This window comes from Poeciliopsis prolifica, unplaced genomic scaffold (genome assembly GCF_027474105.1).
Source record: "Poeciliopsis prolifica strain line A6 unplaced genomic scaffold, Auburn_PproV2 SCAFFOLD013, whole genome shotgun sequence".
Lineage (NCBI taxonomy): Eukaryota > Metazoa > Chordata > Actinopteri > Cyprinodontiformes > Poeciliidae > Poeciliopsis > Poeciliopsis prolifica.
The window spans coordinates 10,496,151-10,511,334 of record NW_026562388.1 but is presented as its reverse complement, the minus strand read 5'-3'; the positions used below and the strand labels follow the sequence as shown (position 1 = coordinate 10,511,334).

Here is a 15,184-nt window from a genome sequence, read left to right as displayed (position 1 = left end):
ATTTTAAAAATACTTATTTTCTTAACACACGTAAAATAAGATGGAAAGCATAAGATTTTGTAGGGTTTTTGTTCTTTCAGACTGCTCCTCATCTTGTTATCTGGCTGCTGGTTTAAGCAGCGGTTAAGAAAAGTGTGTCACAGTTTTAAAGCCCTAATTTATTGTCCTTCTCAGCATGCACGTCTCATAACTTTCTAGTTAGCGACTAGTGGTTTCATGTTAACACGTGGAGCGGAGGAAGAGAAGCTTCACACATCCCCTCTCCGGGCCGCTTTCTTTTCCTCAGTTTCCTCAGTTTCTCGGCTCCTGTGCCACCTCTGCAGTCACACCAGAGGGGTAGCTCAGGCGCCAGCCTGACCCCCACTGAGACTAACACCATTGGTCACGGCCCCTCTCTTCTTCCCCCTCCTCCTTTTATTCCAGACATGACCACCCCCCTCCCATCATTAGGTTTTACCCAACATACATGTAAAAAAGGACTAAAAATAAAAGGGGTTGTTGATCGCAGGCTTTAGCTCACCTACTCCCAGAAGACCCCCAAACCTGCCTTTGAACAATTTTTTGGAGACTTCCCCCTCTTAAATCTTCAAGTAGAAAAGGTCCCCCATCATTGTAAAAAGGATGAATCTGGAAAAATGCAATAAATCTGAGATCACAGGCACTCTTTGGCCCTAGATAAATTCTTGCACCTCAGCCTGGCCCGCCGCACACATCTGCCTTGCATTTAGACACTTTTACATGGCAGGAGTCCACAAGAGCCTTCGGTTCCCAAGCTTCTCTGCTTCAGCTACAACATGCAGTTATATGCCAACACATGTACACAAATGCACACAAAAAAAGCTCAACAAACAGACCTCAGCTCCCCACCTCCAAAGCCCCGGCGTCACACACTCACACATCTGAATGTCAACAAGTAGAGCCATGTCAAACTTTACAACGTGCTTAATAATCAGTGGGGTAGCATGTTAATTGAGTCTGTGCCAGTTTCTTTCTTAACGAAAGCTCAGCTGAGTCTTTCGTTAAGAAAGCCTTAGCATTTCTTAACGTTAACACTATAGATGGCAGATAACCACAGCACCATCTAACTCTAACTCCTTTAGAGTCAATGACTCTAAAGGACTCATTGACTCAGTCTCATCCTCTGTTTGATAATCAGTCCTATGTTTTTTTATGTTTTTTTTTTCATATGTTGCAGCTCAGAAGCAGCATTCTGCTGAAGAGGACCGGCTCAATGGAGCTCAGAAAAGGTAGGGAAGAAGCACAATGAAATGTTGTCAAGGTTATAAACCACACCCCAAAAATCTTTCCATTTTTTGATCTTTATTAGAGATAAAACAGGAAATAACAACCAAACCTAAAACACTATTCAAGGTTATAAGAAGAAAAAGTAAGATTTTTCAGCATTATAATCAAGAAATAAATATATTAATTCTAAAACAAATTTTATCTTCATATAAAATTACACAAAAAAATCCAACAAAGCAGAGGTTATACACTGATTCTGCCCAACTGCTGCACAGTAATGAGAAGTTTTATGATGAGAACAGACAGAAGTAAAGTTTTTATTATTATTCAAACTGGTTAAAGTCTAATATTCGTTGACTGTTTGTCTCTCAGGAGCCAACAGTGTTTTATGGCAGTTTCAAGTACTCATAGTGAGTTTTACAAAAGAGGGGAAAAATGAGGAAGATGCATTCAAACTCTGAGAATCACTTGGGCACATCTGCTTTCAGGAATACAACATTCACTAAAGAAAAGATTGAGGGCCTCACTGTGGTTCGAAATCGGACTGACTGAATTTCTGAAGATGTCCGGTTCCCACACTCCCATCTCTTGCCTTGGCTGAGAGGGAAAACTCTGTCCCAACAACTGTTTGTTTAGAAAGAAACAATACTGAAAATGGCAGATTGTTGGTTTTGACCCACGTCTTGATGTTTCTTCGTGCCCCCTTTCCTAAGCAAAAAATGTTGCGGCCTCTGAGCTTATTGGGAACTGAAAACAGCTGACATGTCTAAGTAGTTCTGAGACTTTTAAGTCACACTTTCTTGATCGAACTACTATTGATTAGTTCAGAGAAAGTATTTTATGACTTATTTCAGATTATGTTCAGCAATAGAGTTGAATTGTTGTAATGTCTTTATTATTATTATTATTATTATTATTATTATTATTATTATTATTATTATTGTTGTTATTGTTAGAAAATAGACATTAGCTTAATATGTGTATTTAATTCTTGACTGCGTTAATTACTAATTCACACAGACTCTTTTCGTAATCTTTGAAGTAAAATGATGAGTGATTGATTTAAAAAAAATTTAATTCCTGAGAATTATATAAAAAACTAGATGCACAATGTACTTTTTTATATATACATCCAAACCACCCATCATCAAAAACTCTACTTTTCAGAAAATTTATTTAAAAAATCTTTATTTTTTAACATGTTTTAAATTAAGCTCACAGCTTGGTCAAAGTCACTTTTCACTGAATATTTATCAATGAAACCACAAAGTGCTGGAGTGTAAACAGTACAGTTGATCCTCATAAAACAAAAGTGAGCCAAAAGGAAAACTTGGGGTTTTCGATTGTGTCTGTTTGTGACAAAGATTGCTCAGTAGAGTGGAAAAGAATTCAGATTTATGAGACTAACAGATTTTGGGGCATTACGTAATACAGTGTAATGTAGTTTCGTCATGTTACAACCAGCTACAGAGAGTGTGTTTGAAACAGGGCATAGCACCACTTTGTTGTAAACATAGCTGCTATCGGATAACACAAATGTTTAAATCTGTTTAACTGATATTGTCAGGAGCTGATAAAGTTTCAAGAAAGTTAAAATAGCTTCTTCATATTTATCTGCCTGAGTAAAATTACCTGGCAAGGCACTGGATCAGTGGGCTGCTGTGTTTCACAAATTTTCCGGTATACACTTGTGTTAATGTCGAGGTTTGTTAAAATTTTCTGCAAAGAAAAAAAACCCCGCACACCTCATGTCTGAGAAAAGCACCAGTGATCGTCCACAAAAGCCTGGATGCCCCAACCTTCCTCCCCGCAGTTGCTGTCTTTCTTATCTGCCGTGTTTTACACAGAAGACTCCCGAAAGTCTTCCCGCGACACATAGATTTACGGCCTTCAGACACGCTGGCAGCCGCTGAGCTCGCTGTCTGAGCAAGATCCTCTCTGTAAGATTTCATATTGGAAAAAGATGGTGGAACAGACAAACAAAGCAAATAGATTATTTTGGCCTTGTTTGGATAGAGAGCAGGTTTGTTTGCTTTACATTGTAACCCTCCAACTTTCAAAATAAATCACAAGAACACATACAGATGAGGGTAAAAGACACTGGATATGAGAAAATAAACCCTACCAAGAAAAGCTTTGACTGCGATGCACATCTTTGAACTGCTCCGCTTTTTGTTGGTGTTATGAGTCAGGATGGTTAGTGAGAGATGGCTACACCTCTCACCCTCTGCATCCCTCCCTCACACTGAAGTGATATTTCTATCTTGAACTGGACTAGGGTGTGCGTGAACGTGCGTGTGCATGAGTGAACCACTGTAATGAAGGTGTTGAACTTGGAAGGGAAGATTGATCAAAAGGCCCCCACAGCTGAGAGCACCTTTGCTTTTAATGAAGTTTTCCTTTAATTTAATCTAAAAAGAGGGTGGGGGGCTGGTTCACTGGTAGAACAAGAGGGAGGCAGGAGTCTGTCTTGCTCAAGTTCCCACAGAGTCACCTCATAAAAGTGACACGCTTTCTGATGAATATGAGCGTCAGTGGGCACTCTGGGTCCTGGGTGGGCTCTCACATCTGCGCTGGATGAGCGATTCTCAAACAAACCGTGGCCATGACAAAATTACAGCTGAATGAAATGGCGAACAGGTCTTTTAGAGCAAACAAATGCCATAGGCTCAACTTGATGATCTGAGCTGGTTGCAGGAACGGGAGAAGTTAGTAGCAGTGAAATATATCTAACTAATTTGAATCAGTTAAAAAAAATTAAAGGTTTTGCTTTAGTTCTCACAGAGACCAATGTATTTGAACTGTTTGTTATTTAATTTGAAGACTCTGACCTGATTCTAAGCTTAATATCAGAAAAAATAGAATATGACACAAGACCAGCAAGAACTCAATTTGATACAGAAATCTTATGTCTGGTAATTATTTTTACCGTCTGGGTTTTTATGTTGGCGTCACGTTTCAAAAAAGGATTATTTGACAAGAAAATAACTTGGCTAACTTAAAATATAATGAGCTTTTTAAATTATAAGATGATAAATGATTTAGACTACTGCTTTTAAATGGAAAAAGTTATTTGTTCCTGGTTTCTTTTCTGTTAAAATGTTATAAAAGTTGTTAGTTTCTAAAACATTGAACAATAAGAATCTTCTTCTCAGGAGTGAAATTAATTGTCTATGTCTCAGACAATTTCTACATTGTGCATCTATATAAGATCATGTTTGAAAATGTTTACTTCATTCTTCTTGACGTTGATTGTTACACTGGATTATATACTATATCTCGCAAAGGTCTTCATACTCCTCAATTTAAAGGAAGTTGCCAGCGCAAGTTTGTCTCATAGAATCTCAATAAAATGTATTGCTGTATGAATAATTCACTGTTACCCTCTTCAAACAAGTAGAAACTGTACAGAATTAATAATGAAGAAAAACATAAAGAAGTTTCTTTGGTAAAATACCGAAATACTTCAAACTAAACTGCCTTCAACTTTTTACACTTGATGAGAATTAAATCTATACCAAGTAAATTTCCTGCTTGATCATTAGTTGGCCTTTATCTCAGCATGTAGACCTAATTTGTCTGCTTTGTATTCGGGCCTCCACTGATGTTTTCTGTTTTTTTCCCCCTGCTCAGTTCTGTCTCATTAAGTTTCCTTCTCCACCATCACGCTCAATTTCATTTGGCCCCGGTGCCACCTCTGCAGTCACTGTACAGTCAGGGTTTTGGTTGGAGCAAGGTGGTGTGTTATACTCCACTGTGGGGTTATATGATGAAGCTGGCCTCTGATCCGTACTTGCACTGACTCAGCCATAAACATGCTGTTTACTGGAGTGATTTGTTTTACTGAGGAAACAAAAAGAATGCAAAAATTTTCCTGTTTAAATTTTCCCTCTGTCATTCTCACAACTGCTCTGAGTTCTGAAGTGGTCCTTTTTTTATTTAGCTGTCAGTGAGGAATACTGGCATTGGACACCGGAGTAAACACTCTCATGGCAATAGTTTTATTGAATAGATTATATAAGTCTAGGTGTTTTTAGTTTGTTTGTGAGTGCATTTGATAATAACAGACGTCTGTATTGTTTTTTTTTTTTTGTTACATCTGTTTTATGGTTTGTTTTGATGAGTGCACAGATGGCTAAATCTCATAACTTGATTTGTGCAAGCTTTGACGTGATGACCCAAGGTCAGGAGATGAGCTGACAGAGAAGAGTTTCTGTTCGTCATGGCAAGGCAGGCCAGCTGCAACGAAGCTACCTGTGACGGTCATCTGTTTGGTCAATCCAAATATCTCAGAGCTGTCATTCTTCTATCTTTGTGCACAGGATGATATACGGCATAGCCCTGACAAAATAATGAAAACGTAAAGCAGGCTTCTGCAGAAATTTCCGTACTAGATTAGCTTTTCAAATAGCCACCTAGCATCTGGAGATCAAGGCCTATCTGAGTGTCAGAGCGACAGAAAGTGTCCTTTGAATGATTGCCCTCTTTAATCATGCCACTGGACAGGCGAAGTTTGAAAATCTCTTTCATGTTTTGGTCTGTATAAAGAATCTGATACAGAACACAACTTTCCATGCCTCATGTGATGCTGAGACCCTTGTGGGGACCTCAGATACAGTTACATTTGGCTTAATATCTGAAGCAGAACCTATTGGTCTTGTGCCATTTTGTGCTTCTCTGTCTCACTCAAATTATTGCCTGACAATTGGTATGCTTTTAGAGCATTGCATTGATTTTGCTTTTATGTGTTTACCTTCTGTAGTTTTTCTCGAACAACTTACTCCCTGAAGGCGGCAGCGACCAATGCAATAATAGAGTTACCTTTACTATCACTCATATATGGCATTGGCAGGGTAGAAGTACTCTTTCAATCTCTTTTGCCTCTATTTTTTTTTTATTCATGACTTCTTGTTGTGCTTACAGTAGTATCTACTCTTTCAAAGCTCTGATCTGAAAAATCTGGTTTTAGCACATACCAACCTCTTTGACATACTCTGGATGTCTGTGACAAGCTCTGGCCATGTGTCTGAGCTATAAATAATCTGTTGAATCTAAATAAATGTACATTTGTAACATTTTTTGATATATTTCCAAAATGTCTAGACGAAATCAATCAAAATATGACCTCCAGCAAGGCAAGATTGTGCATCTGGATCTTAGACCTCATCCAAGAATGATGTCAGCATCAGATCTTATACCAATATCGACTCAGGCTAATCTCTAGTTCCTCTTCTACTCATGACATGGCAGATTTAGGCTCACATGTGCAAATGTAGCCATGCTCCATTCCAACATAATGGGGAAAAAGTTTTCCCTCAAGGATAAAAAATTAAGCATTTCGTCATTGAAAAAAATGAATCAAGGCATAATTTTTTTATGACATGCAATATGTGTGTGAGTGAGTGGAGTCAATATCACACGGCTCTGCAGCAAAAAACAAAAGAAGAAACATTATTTTAAAACCACAACTTTATTAAAGAGCTAATATTTTAAGCTGTCTTTAGTGTATTTTATTAGCATTTAGCATGCTTAACATTTTACAGATTTCTGTATTTAGAGTAACACTTTAATTGTAATATTTCCGATATTTGCCGATGTTTCCCAATCCAGAATGTTCTACTACAAATCAAATCTGACTTCCCAAATGGATTCAATATAACAAATTGAACAATTTGCTGTTATAGAGTCCTTTTTGTCTTTTATTATGAAGCTTAATTTTCTGTTGTGGTAGCTTGAATAGTCAGCTAGAGAAAAATAATAAAAAAAAAAAAAAAACGGTTTTCCATTTTAGAAGCTGTTAGCACTTTTTCTGCTTTCTCTGACTTTATTTTGAAACACCTGAAGCAAATTTTTGTTTTCTTTTCTAACAACCTCCACACCAAAGAGTGTTGTATTTAGTACAATTTGGTTAAGTTGGTCATTGCGAATTTGCTGATCAATTTTTGTTTTGTTTGTTTTGACCAATGTAAAGTCATCCATTACCAGTCACTGTTCCACAGTACAAACCTTTGTTATGTTTCCTCCTGCAGTTTCCAGGACGTGGTGAATTATTTTGGTATAAAGCCAAAGGCTGGTGACAAAGAAGTCACCCCAAATCACATCTTCATGCTCTGGTACGAGTTCTGTAATGACTTCAAGAACTCCTGGATACGACAAAGCAAAACCATCTCCAAGGAGAGGTGAGTTTGAATTTTGATGGATTGTTTTTTACGTCTCATTTCCTGTGTGGTAAAAAAAATAGTGGCAGTGGCTGGAAGAGCAAACATTGAAGGATTTTTCTCTGAGAGATCAAATGAATTGACAAATTAAAAAGTTTCTCTCCTCTAAAATATTGAATTGAAATTATTCAAGTATTTCTTAGAATGTGAATGGTGATATGCACTGATGCATCTGTAATTTATTATACCTGCCATCGTAGATCTTCAGATTATCTCAAATTAGCACAAAGTGATTGTAATTAAAGCAAAGAGGGAAGCCATCAAAGAGGAGGCAGATGGGAGTAACTGAAGCCTTAGTCCTCTTTCTTGAGGACCGGGGTCTAAATTTATGATCTCTCCTCTGACCTGAGGCGTCATTTTGGGGGTTGGACGTGAGGAGGGGGCATTCCACGGACAGAAGGGAGATCCTCCTGGCTGCCGCCTGGCTTTTCTGGCCCGTGGCCTTCAAAAATGCTGCACATCGAGGGAGGGACTGATTAACATGATGATGATACTGGGCGTCTAGCCTTGTGAGCAGAAACAACTTGCAGCTTTTAAGGGAGCAGAGAATAAACACTGTCCAAACAGACTTCCAGGCTATGGCTATAGGCGTCATGTTGAATCCTCCTCATTCCCAGTGACATCAAGGAGATTTTCATTGCCCCCCTATCATGAATCCATGTGCTCCAGCTTATTTGCTTTCATGCATCACATTACTTACAGCTGATTGTGCTTATGGACAATTAACTTTATTTTTAAAATTGTTTGCACAGTCATTAAACCAAGGGTTTTTAATGGCTTCCTCATTATCTCTCATTCTCAACAACTTCTCACTTAAAAAGATTTTCACTGCCCACAAACTCAGAACTGGATCTGTATGCAGGCATAGTCTTTGGACATTTACCTGCAATGTGTTGCAAATGTATTCACACTGGTTAAACCTTTTCCAATTGTGTTGCTGTAACAATTTTAATGTAGTGCTGGGTGACAAATTTGAAACTTAGTTTGGCTTCAAATTAAAAATAGTTTCTCTTTCAATACAAAGTGAAATAATAAACGTCAATATTTACTTTTATTTTTCAACAAATGTACTTAAGCTGAACTCTAGATTTTCTTAAAAATTTCAGGACTTCATAAATTAAAAATTATTCTTTGTCAACTGACAATATACTGATGTACGCATCATGTTTGCAGTACTTTTTGAAAGTGCAAGGAGGCCACCTGTATGTGTTACTGAATTGTGGAACCCAAATTTATTGTTGTTTAGTGAATTTATTGTTGTTTAGTGAAACAAATGTTTCTTGACAAATGTTATACTTTTATGGTAAATGATCTGTTCTGGTATAATACTTTATGTAGTTCAGAGAATCCACTGAGTTTACACAGATTCAACACAAAATGACCTAGTCAAAGTACAAAATATTATTCAGAGGCTTGTTCAAGGATTAAGCTACTTTGAAAAAAAGACTTGGAATCGCTGGATGTGCATGACAAGTATTTTCGATGAAGATTTTAGATGTAGACAAGTATTTTAAATGCTTTTGAAAATGAAAAACATTTTACCTTTTCCTTCCACTTCACAGTTATGGTCCACTTTATGTTTGTCACAAATAAAATCCAACTAAAATACATAGAAGCTTTCCAACTGTGAAAAGGTTAAGGGGAAATGTTGTTTTATGTCACTGGACATGTTTTCCAAAGATCATCTTAATGAGAGGTATCTCTCCCATATGTCCTGTTTCAGTTGAACTAACAATTCATAATTATTGTATTTGTGTGTTTGTTTTTCCAAAGACTGAAGGAAGCTCAAGAAAACATCAAGAAAATCACTGCGGAAAAAAGAGTGGAAACCAAAAAGATTAATGCCAACAGTCTGGTAAGAAGTAATATTTATTCACCCTCAGTAATGGAGTTCCCTAAAAGCTGCCTCACTCTTGCGTTAACACTGAAATCAATACGCTTAATCTTTATGTTGTTGTTGCCAACAGAAAGAGAGGTTACGGCAGAAGGAAGCCAACATGCCGTCCAGCTGAAGGAAATGAGTGGCAAGGCAGAAGAAGAAAGGTTGCAGTGAGGAAGCATGCAGATCCCATCCATTTTACATTTACCACCTGCCTCACAATAACACAATAAAACTTGAGCAGATTTACTGTTGTATCTTTGCTCCACCAACAGGACCTTCAGCCCCATCCTTTACACTCCTTCCTACCTCCATGTTGAGCTTTTTTTTTTTTTTTTGCTCAACTCCTGCAGTGGGTATCCACAGGCAACAGCAGTGAAGTGATGGGACTCTTGAAGGCCAAAGGTTGACCTCATTCATCCGGCATGCCACGACCTCTGATTTCCCAGCTTGGGGTAGGTCTCTGGGGTTCACTGGGATTCTCAGCAAGCTCCACAAGCTTCCTCCTGGATCTACAGAAGCTGGGGATTGTCACTTTTCTAAATTTAATCTGACAGCTTACAGGAGAAACTGAAAATGCTCTGACAAATTCACAGTTTTTAAGCCCCCGGCGGTGTTGTAGGAACACATGCTGCTTCCTGTCTCTTGTCTTCTTAGAGGAAAATCCCTGTTGACAAAACAGATCTCTCATTCTCAGAGCAGGAAGTTAGCAGCGTCTTTTGCAGTATGTAATGTCTTTGATGCACCCCGCCTCATTAAAAAAAAAGACTTTTGCCAATGTGTCATATTGTAGGATCTGCAGGGACCGAGCATATTTTTGAGTAGTATGTTGAATGATCTACATTTTTTGGATACACAGATTGCTGTGTAGAATATGTGCACAAATGGTTTGCTTTTGTTGTGTGTTGCACTGCACCAGACTGAGCTCCACTGAGTGATGGCCAGAGGCGAACAGCAGCTGGCAGCGAGTCTGGCACAGAACTTTGGCCTCCTAAAACACACAAACTCATAAAAACACCAGAAGAACTCAACATCACCTGGCTGTACACTCACTTGTGACATAAAAAAAAAGAAATAAATCTAGATTTCACTGTGCTCTGCACAGTTTTACGCACTTTCCCTTGCAGTAGCTGTACGCTGTAGCACCACCCTGTTATGATGCCTGCGAGCATTTTGTTCAGCCTGCTTGCACTCCTTTCTTTTGCACCTCTTTTACTATGCAAAAACATAGGATTATACTTTGAACGTCATTATGAAGCCATGTTAGAATAGAATTTATATTTTCGAAATTGAGTATTAAAAATTTGTTGTATGTACAAATATCATGTAACGTTTTGTCAGTAAAGCAAAGTCTATTTATGTAAAGAAAAACCGTTATTTCATGGGAAAAAAAGAAGAAAACATCAGATTTATTACTTTTTCAATTTGCCTTCTCATTGTAACCTTGTGTTAAATGTTTCTTGACAAATTAGGAAAAAAAAATATTTTCACATGGATGCTACTTGTAAGTTGTGCATATTTGAAAAAGAAAGTAAACTTAGCTGCCTTTATGCTTTGCTTTGTGCTGCTAGGATTGACTTTTGAAGACAGAACATGAGCTGTAATACCTCAGATTCCATTAATAAGATTCTCCAATTCCCTGTTTACCCTTTGTACTTTCTTTTACAGGTGTCTTTTATTTGTATGGGAAATCTAAAGATTTTAACAGTTTCAAGTTTCTTCAAGTGGCCAGGAAAATATAAATGAGCTATTCTATATCAATTTGTCGTCAGGAGTTCCTTATGTAGGTGTAACACCATTTTATAGAATTGTTTTAAATTTCAAAAATATACTTATAATGCCAAGTGAAACAGTTTGGGTATGGATGTATTCTAATTGTTCAATTTTAAAGGCCTGTACTGTGTAGATCTCATACTTTGATTTGTTAGAAGGGTTTGGTCATTCTTAAAACTGCTGAGCAGTCAAATAAATTGTGAATCAGAATAAAGTCTGGCAGTGGAACATTGTTTTTGACATTTAAAATGGCTCCTTGGAATCTGAAATTAAAAATAATTATTTGAACTTGAAGAGTTCTCTTTTTTCATAACTATATTTTTGAAGCTCAAACCTATTTATATTAGATCTTAATACAGTACATTAAAACAATGGACAGCACAGTATATTTCAAATGCAAAATTTGAAATATACTGTTAATATTAATTATGCATAAGCATAATTAATTTCTCAAAAGATGTTTGGGATGTATTCTTTGTTACTCATTATCTTTCAAGGAAATTAGTAATAAATTTGTCATTCACACATCAATAAGATAGTATCTAAATACAGTAGATGCCCAAAGGTATAAAAATTAACATACAATGGTTAATGTATTGGACAGATTTGTGGAAAATGATGCAATATTTTAGAGACTCAATGGTGCATCAAAACACAAATCATCTCGGATAAATTAAAAATGTAAATAATGTGATCCTACTGTTGAATTTGACAATAAAAATCCTAAAGTCGGTGTGTTTAGCAGATTTAGACAAATAACTCAAAAGGAATTCTGGATGTTTTGTAGAAATACACTTTTGCCTTGATTGCATGAAGCAATTAAAAATGCAGTTGGTTAAATTAAAGCTTTTTAAAATGTATGAGTGCAATCTTCACTTGTAAAATGGAATAAACTACAATCTCCAGGCTGGTGCAGAAAGCTAATTTAAACCAGTAACTTTCATAAAAGTGACAAAGTTTCATTTTAAGAAAAATAACTTTGCATCATCTGCTAGAAGCCACTGGAAACATGCACAGTTAAAATACCAAAACTGATTGTCAGTTACAAGAATTACAATGAGTTACAAATAATATATGCAAGGTAGAACAGCATTTGTTTATTTAGTTTTAATAGATAATTTAATCAAACGGAATAAACAAACCGGTTAAAACAAAACAACTTTACATCTACATTTAAAACTATTTAGTCTCAATACTAACCAAATACTGTTTTTATAAAAATGAGTCTGCTTTACTTTGAAGACTTTTTAAATAGACTCCAGACAGTAAAATGAAATATTTTACCAGTAAAGCTTCGAAATTCACAGAAATCAGTTAGGTTAACCTCAAAAGATTCTTGAAATGTCGAAATAAAAAAATGATCACATTTTCATTACAAATATCCATTCTTCAAACTCCACACAGTGGATACATCCAGTTCTACAAACACTATGCGTTAAATACAGGATTGGATTGAGGAGAAAACAGTGATTTGAAAGTTGCAACATGATTTTTGGAGTCCTGTCTCATTGCTGGTGCTGTTGGTAAAGTAAGGAAGCCGTGCGCAGAAAAAAATAAAATAAAGTAAACTGTGCCCGTTTGGAGTTAGCGTTTCCGTGCAGTAGGAGTAAAACCAGGAGTAAAACGTCCCTGCTCAATTTTGCATGTCAGTTTTTTTTTTCTTACTTTCTTTTTTTGTTGTTGTGCAAGAGGAGAATATTACAAAACATCCGTGTGCATCTCCAGATGGAGACAGGCGCTCGTTTTCTCTACCAACACCGTCTGCGGATTATTGCAGCGTGTTCAGTCCAGGTCTATGGAGATACAGCGGCACTGCTTGACGCGCTGGATGCGCTTCTTCTTGGTGGGAGGCTGCTGGTCCGGACAGTTCAAGGTAAAAGTCATGGTGGTGAACCGTTTTGGTTTGCAAAACGAGCAGGACTGGAAGGCACCCTCCTCCCTGCGGATGTGCCTGGGGATGTAGAAGGAGTTGCACTGCCCGTAGCAGAAGCGGTTGATGATGGTGCGGCTGACGCAGCCCTCCTCGTGGATCGTCTGCTTGAGAGGCTGCGTTTTGCACCAGTCCCGTTTCAAATACTGGCGCTCCGTCACATGCAGAGCCTCCTGGCTGGACTCCAGCACCTCGTCGGCTGGTGAGGTCGAGCCCGGCCTCTGACGGGACCTGGATCCCGACTGTGGGGGCTGCGGTTGCTGCTCCGATTCGTTTGGGTTATTTTTGTCAGGATGAGGAATGGCCCCTTGCGAGGCTCGGTTTCTTTTTGAGTCCGCGGGAGATGACAGCAGTCCGATGATGAAAACCATACTGCACAGAGTGTGCGCGGAGACGGCCATCCCTAGAGAGGATAAAAAATAATCACGGTTTTTTTTTCTTTATATCTTTGGGAGAGTTTCGCACAAACCTCAAGGTTTTTACGCAAAGTGAATACGCACGGATAGAACTTGTTGTTTGAAAGTGTATAAAAATAATCCTCTTATACAGAAATGTCTGAATTAGCCAACCTAAATTCAAAACCCTGACCCGTTATCAACCCAAGTATTCAGCAAACGTCTCCCAATCTAAATGGTAGAGGTAGGCGGTAATGGCATACCTAGGCGATTCTCCAAATTCTTCAAGAGGGATGATGCGATCCTCTGAGCCTCTCGCCTTTCTTGCACCTACAGCGGTCGACTGGACTCTGATGGCACTCTGGATAACTGGGAGACAACGCGCTCCATAGACGGGGGCCAACGTGGGGGTTTAATACAAATTGCTTCAGCGCCGGACTGTCTCCCTTTTAAATGTCTGCCAGCTGAGATGTGCACAACAGTTATTGGCTAAGCGAGATGTGAAGAAAATTAAGTCAATCCGCCCCCTCAACACTTCCCTCAACCCGCTTCAAGAGAGCAGACAACCAAGGGGTACCGAGGACAGGCAGGGAGGAGGATGAAGAGGAGGAGCAGAAATAAAGCATGCTGAAGTGGAAAAAGTGAAAAGGGGTCTTCATTTGATAAACCATTTTTGTGACATGCAGTAAGTTCCTATACTTGGTCATCAGGCATTGCGTCTCACTGCCCCTGTAATTCTATAGCTAAAATTCCTCAATTCCAAAGGATTTTTTTGGAGTTCTTAAATGGTGAAAAATGCCTGAGATTGAATGATTTACTCATCATTTTGCATATGTTGCTATGATATAGTTTTAAATAGAATTTAATCCAATTATTAGTGTCACCTTCAAAGGTTGTTGTTCTGTGACTATTGCAAAAAGGGTCCAAACAGTTGTCAAAAACTGATCTTAACAAATATAAATGTGAGAATTTTATTTTCACATATGCAGAAAAATGATTAAATAGGCTCATGTGTACGTTTAAAGATTTCATATTGAATCAAGGCAACAAGTGAACTAGACTATTAAGTTTAGTCAAGTAGCCTAATATTCTGTATTGTGTTCTAGAACAGTACATAGTGAGATTTAGGCCCTGTCCTGTTCTCTACAAGATTGGCACTCGTTGAAAAAAAAAGTCCAGTGACAATAATTTTCAAACAGTGATGAAATTACCGGTGGTGTTGAACATTTTGAGGCTAATTATTTGGAAGGCAGTACAGTGTCTCTTTATAACTGTCAAATACAAATGGTCATTCTAGATTTAGCTGATTTTACAGTGGTCTGGCTTTAAACACAGACATATTCAAGGGAATTGAGAAATAATGGAAAGACTGGAGCACAGGGACTTCAGGAAAGAACAAGGGATGGATTGAAAGAAAGACTGAAGAAGAAAATATTTAGGCAAAGATTTGAAAGGATGAAAGGATAGGGGGATGCATGGAATAGGGAAGAAAAGAATGAAGAGAGGACAAGTCAATATAGCATTTAGATGGTATGACAGGGAATTAAATAGGCAATAAAGTCTGGAAATACAAATATTTCCCACTCTTAATCTAATACTTATCCAGCTCTGGAAAATATTTGATGAAAACCAATACTTTTCCAAACTATGTAGGAACCCTGTAATTATATTTGCTATGAATAGCAAATTCACAACAACAAACCAGAAAAATTTGCTGCTTGCTGTTTCACCTATCTAGAAAAAC

The 15,184-nt window shown here is 37.8% G+C and overlaps 2 protein-coding genes across 5 annotated transcripts in view; one reads left to right on the top strand and one right to left on the bottom strand.

Annotated features, from left to right (window-relative positions):
• LOC129365332 (formin-like) overlaps nt 1–11,409 on the top strand; it is a 54,081-nt gene extending 42,672 nt beyond the window's left edge. For 2 of the 4 annotated variants that reach the window (XM_055038475.1, XM_055038478.1), the window contains 4 exons: nt 1,196–1,247; nt 7,275–7,424; nt 9,237–9,318; nt 9,431–11,409. In XM_055038475.1, the coding sequence (XP_054894450.1) occupies nt 1,196–1,247; nt 7,275–7,424; nt 9,237–9,318; nt 9,431–9,475 (329 nt within the window). In that variant the 3' untranslated portion in view covers nt 9,476–11,409. The remainder of the gene's footprint in view (nt 1–1,195; nt 1,248–7,274; nt 7,425–9,236; nt 9,319–9,430) is intronic. The other 2 variants (XM_055038477.1, XM_055038476.1) reach the window with 2 other exon arrangements.
• Nucleotides 11,410–12,214: 805 nt separating this feature from the next.
• On the bottom strand, nt 12,215–14,118 carry grem1b (gremlin 1b). Its single transcript, XM_055038508.1, has 2 exons — nt 13,704–14,118; nt 12,215–13,448 (listed from the first exon to the last, which is right to left on the bottom strand). Exon 2 carries the CDS (start codon nt 13,444–13,446, stop codon nt 12,898–12,900), a length of 549 nt encoding a protein of 182 aa, XP_054894483.1. The 5' UTR covers nt 13,447–13,448; nt 13,704–14,118; the 3' UTR covers nt 12,215–12,897.
• Nucleotides 14,119–15,184: the final 1,066 nt, after the last annotated feature.

Bases quoted from the DNA above. Each gene is read 5' to 3' on its own strand.
- grem1b (XM_055038508.1), bottom strand. From the start codon at position 13,446: ATGGCCGTCTCCGCGCACACTCTGTGCAGTATGGTTTTCATCATCGGA.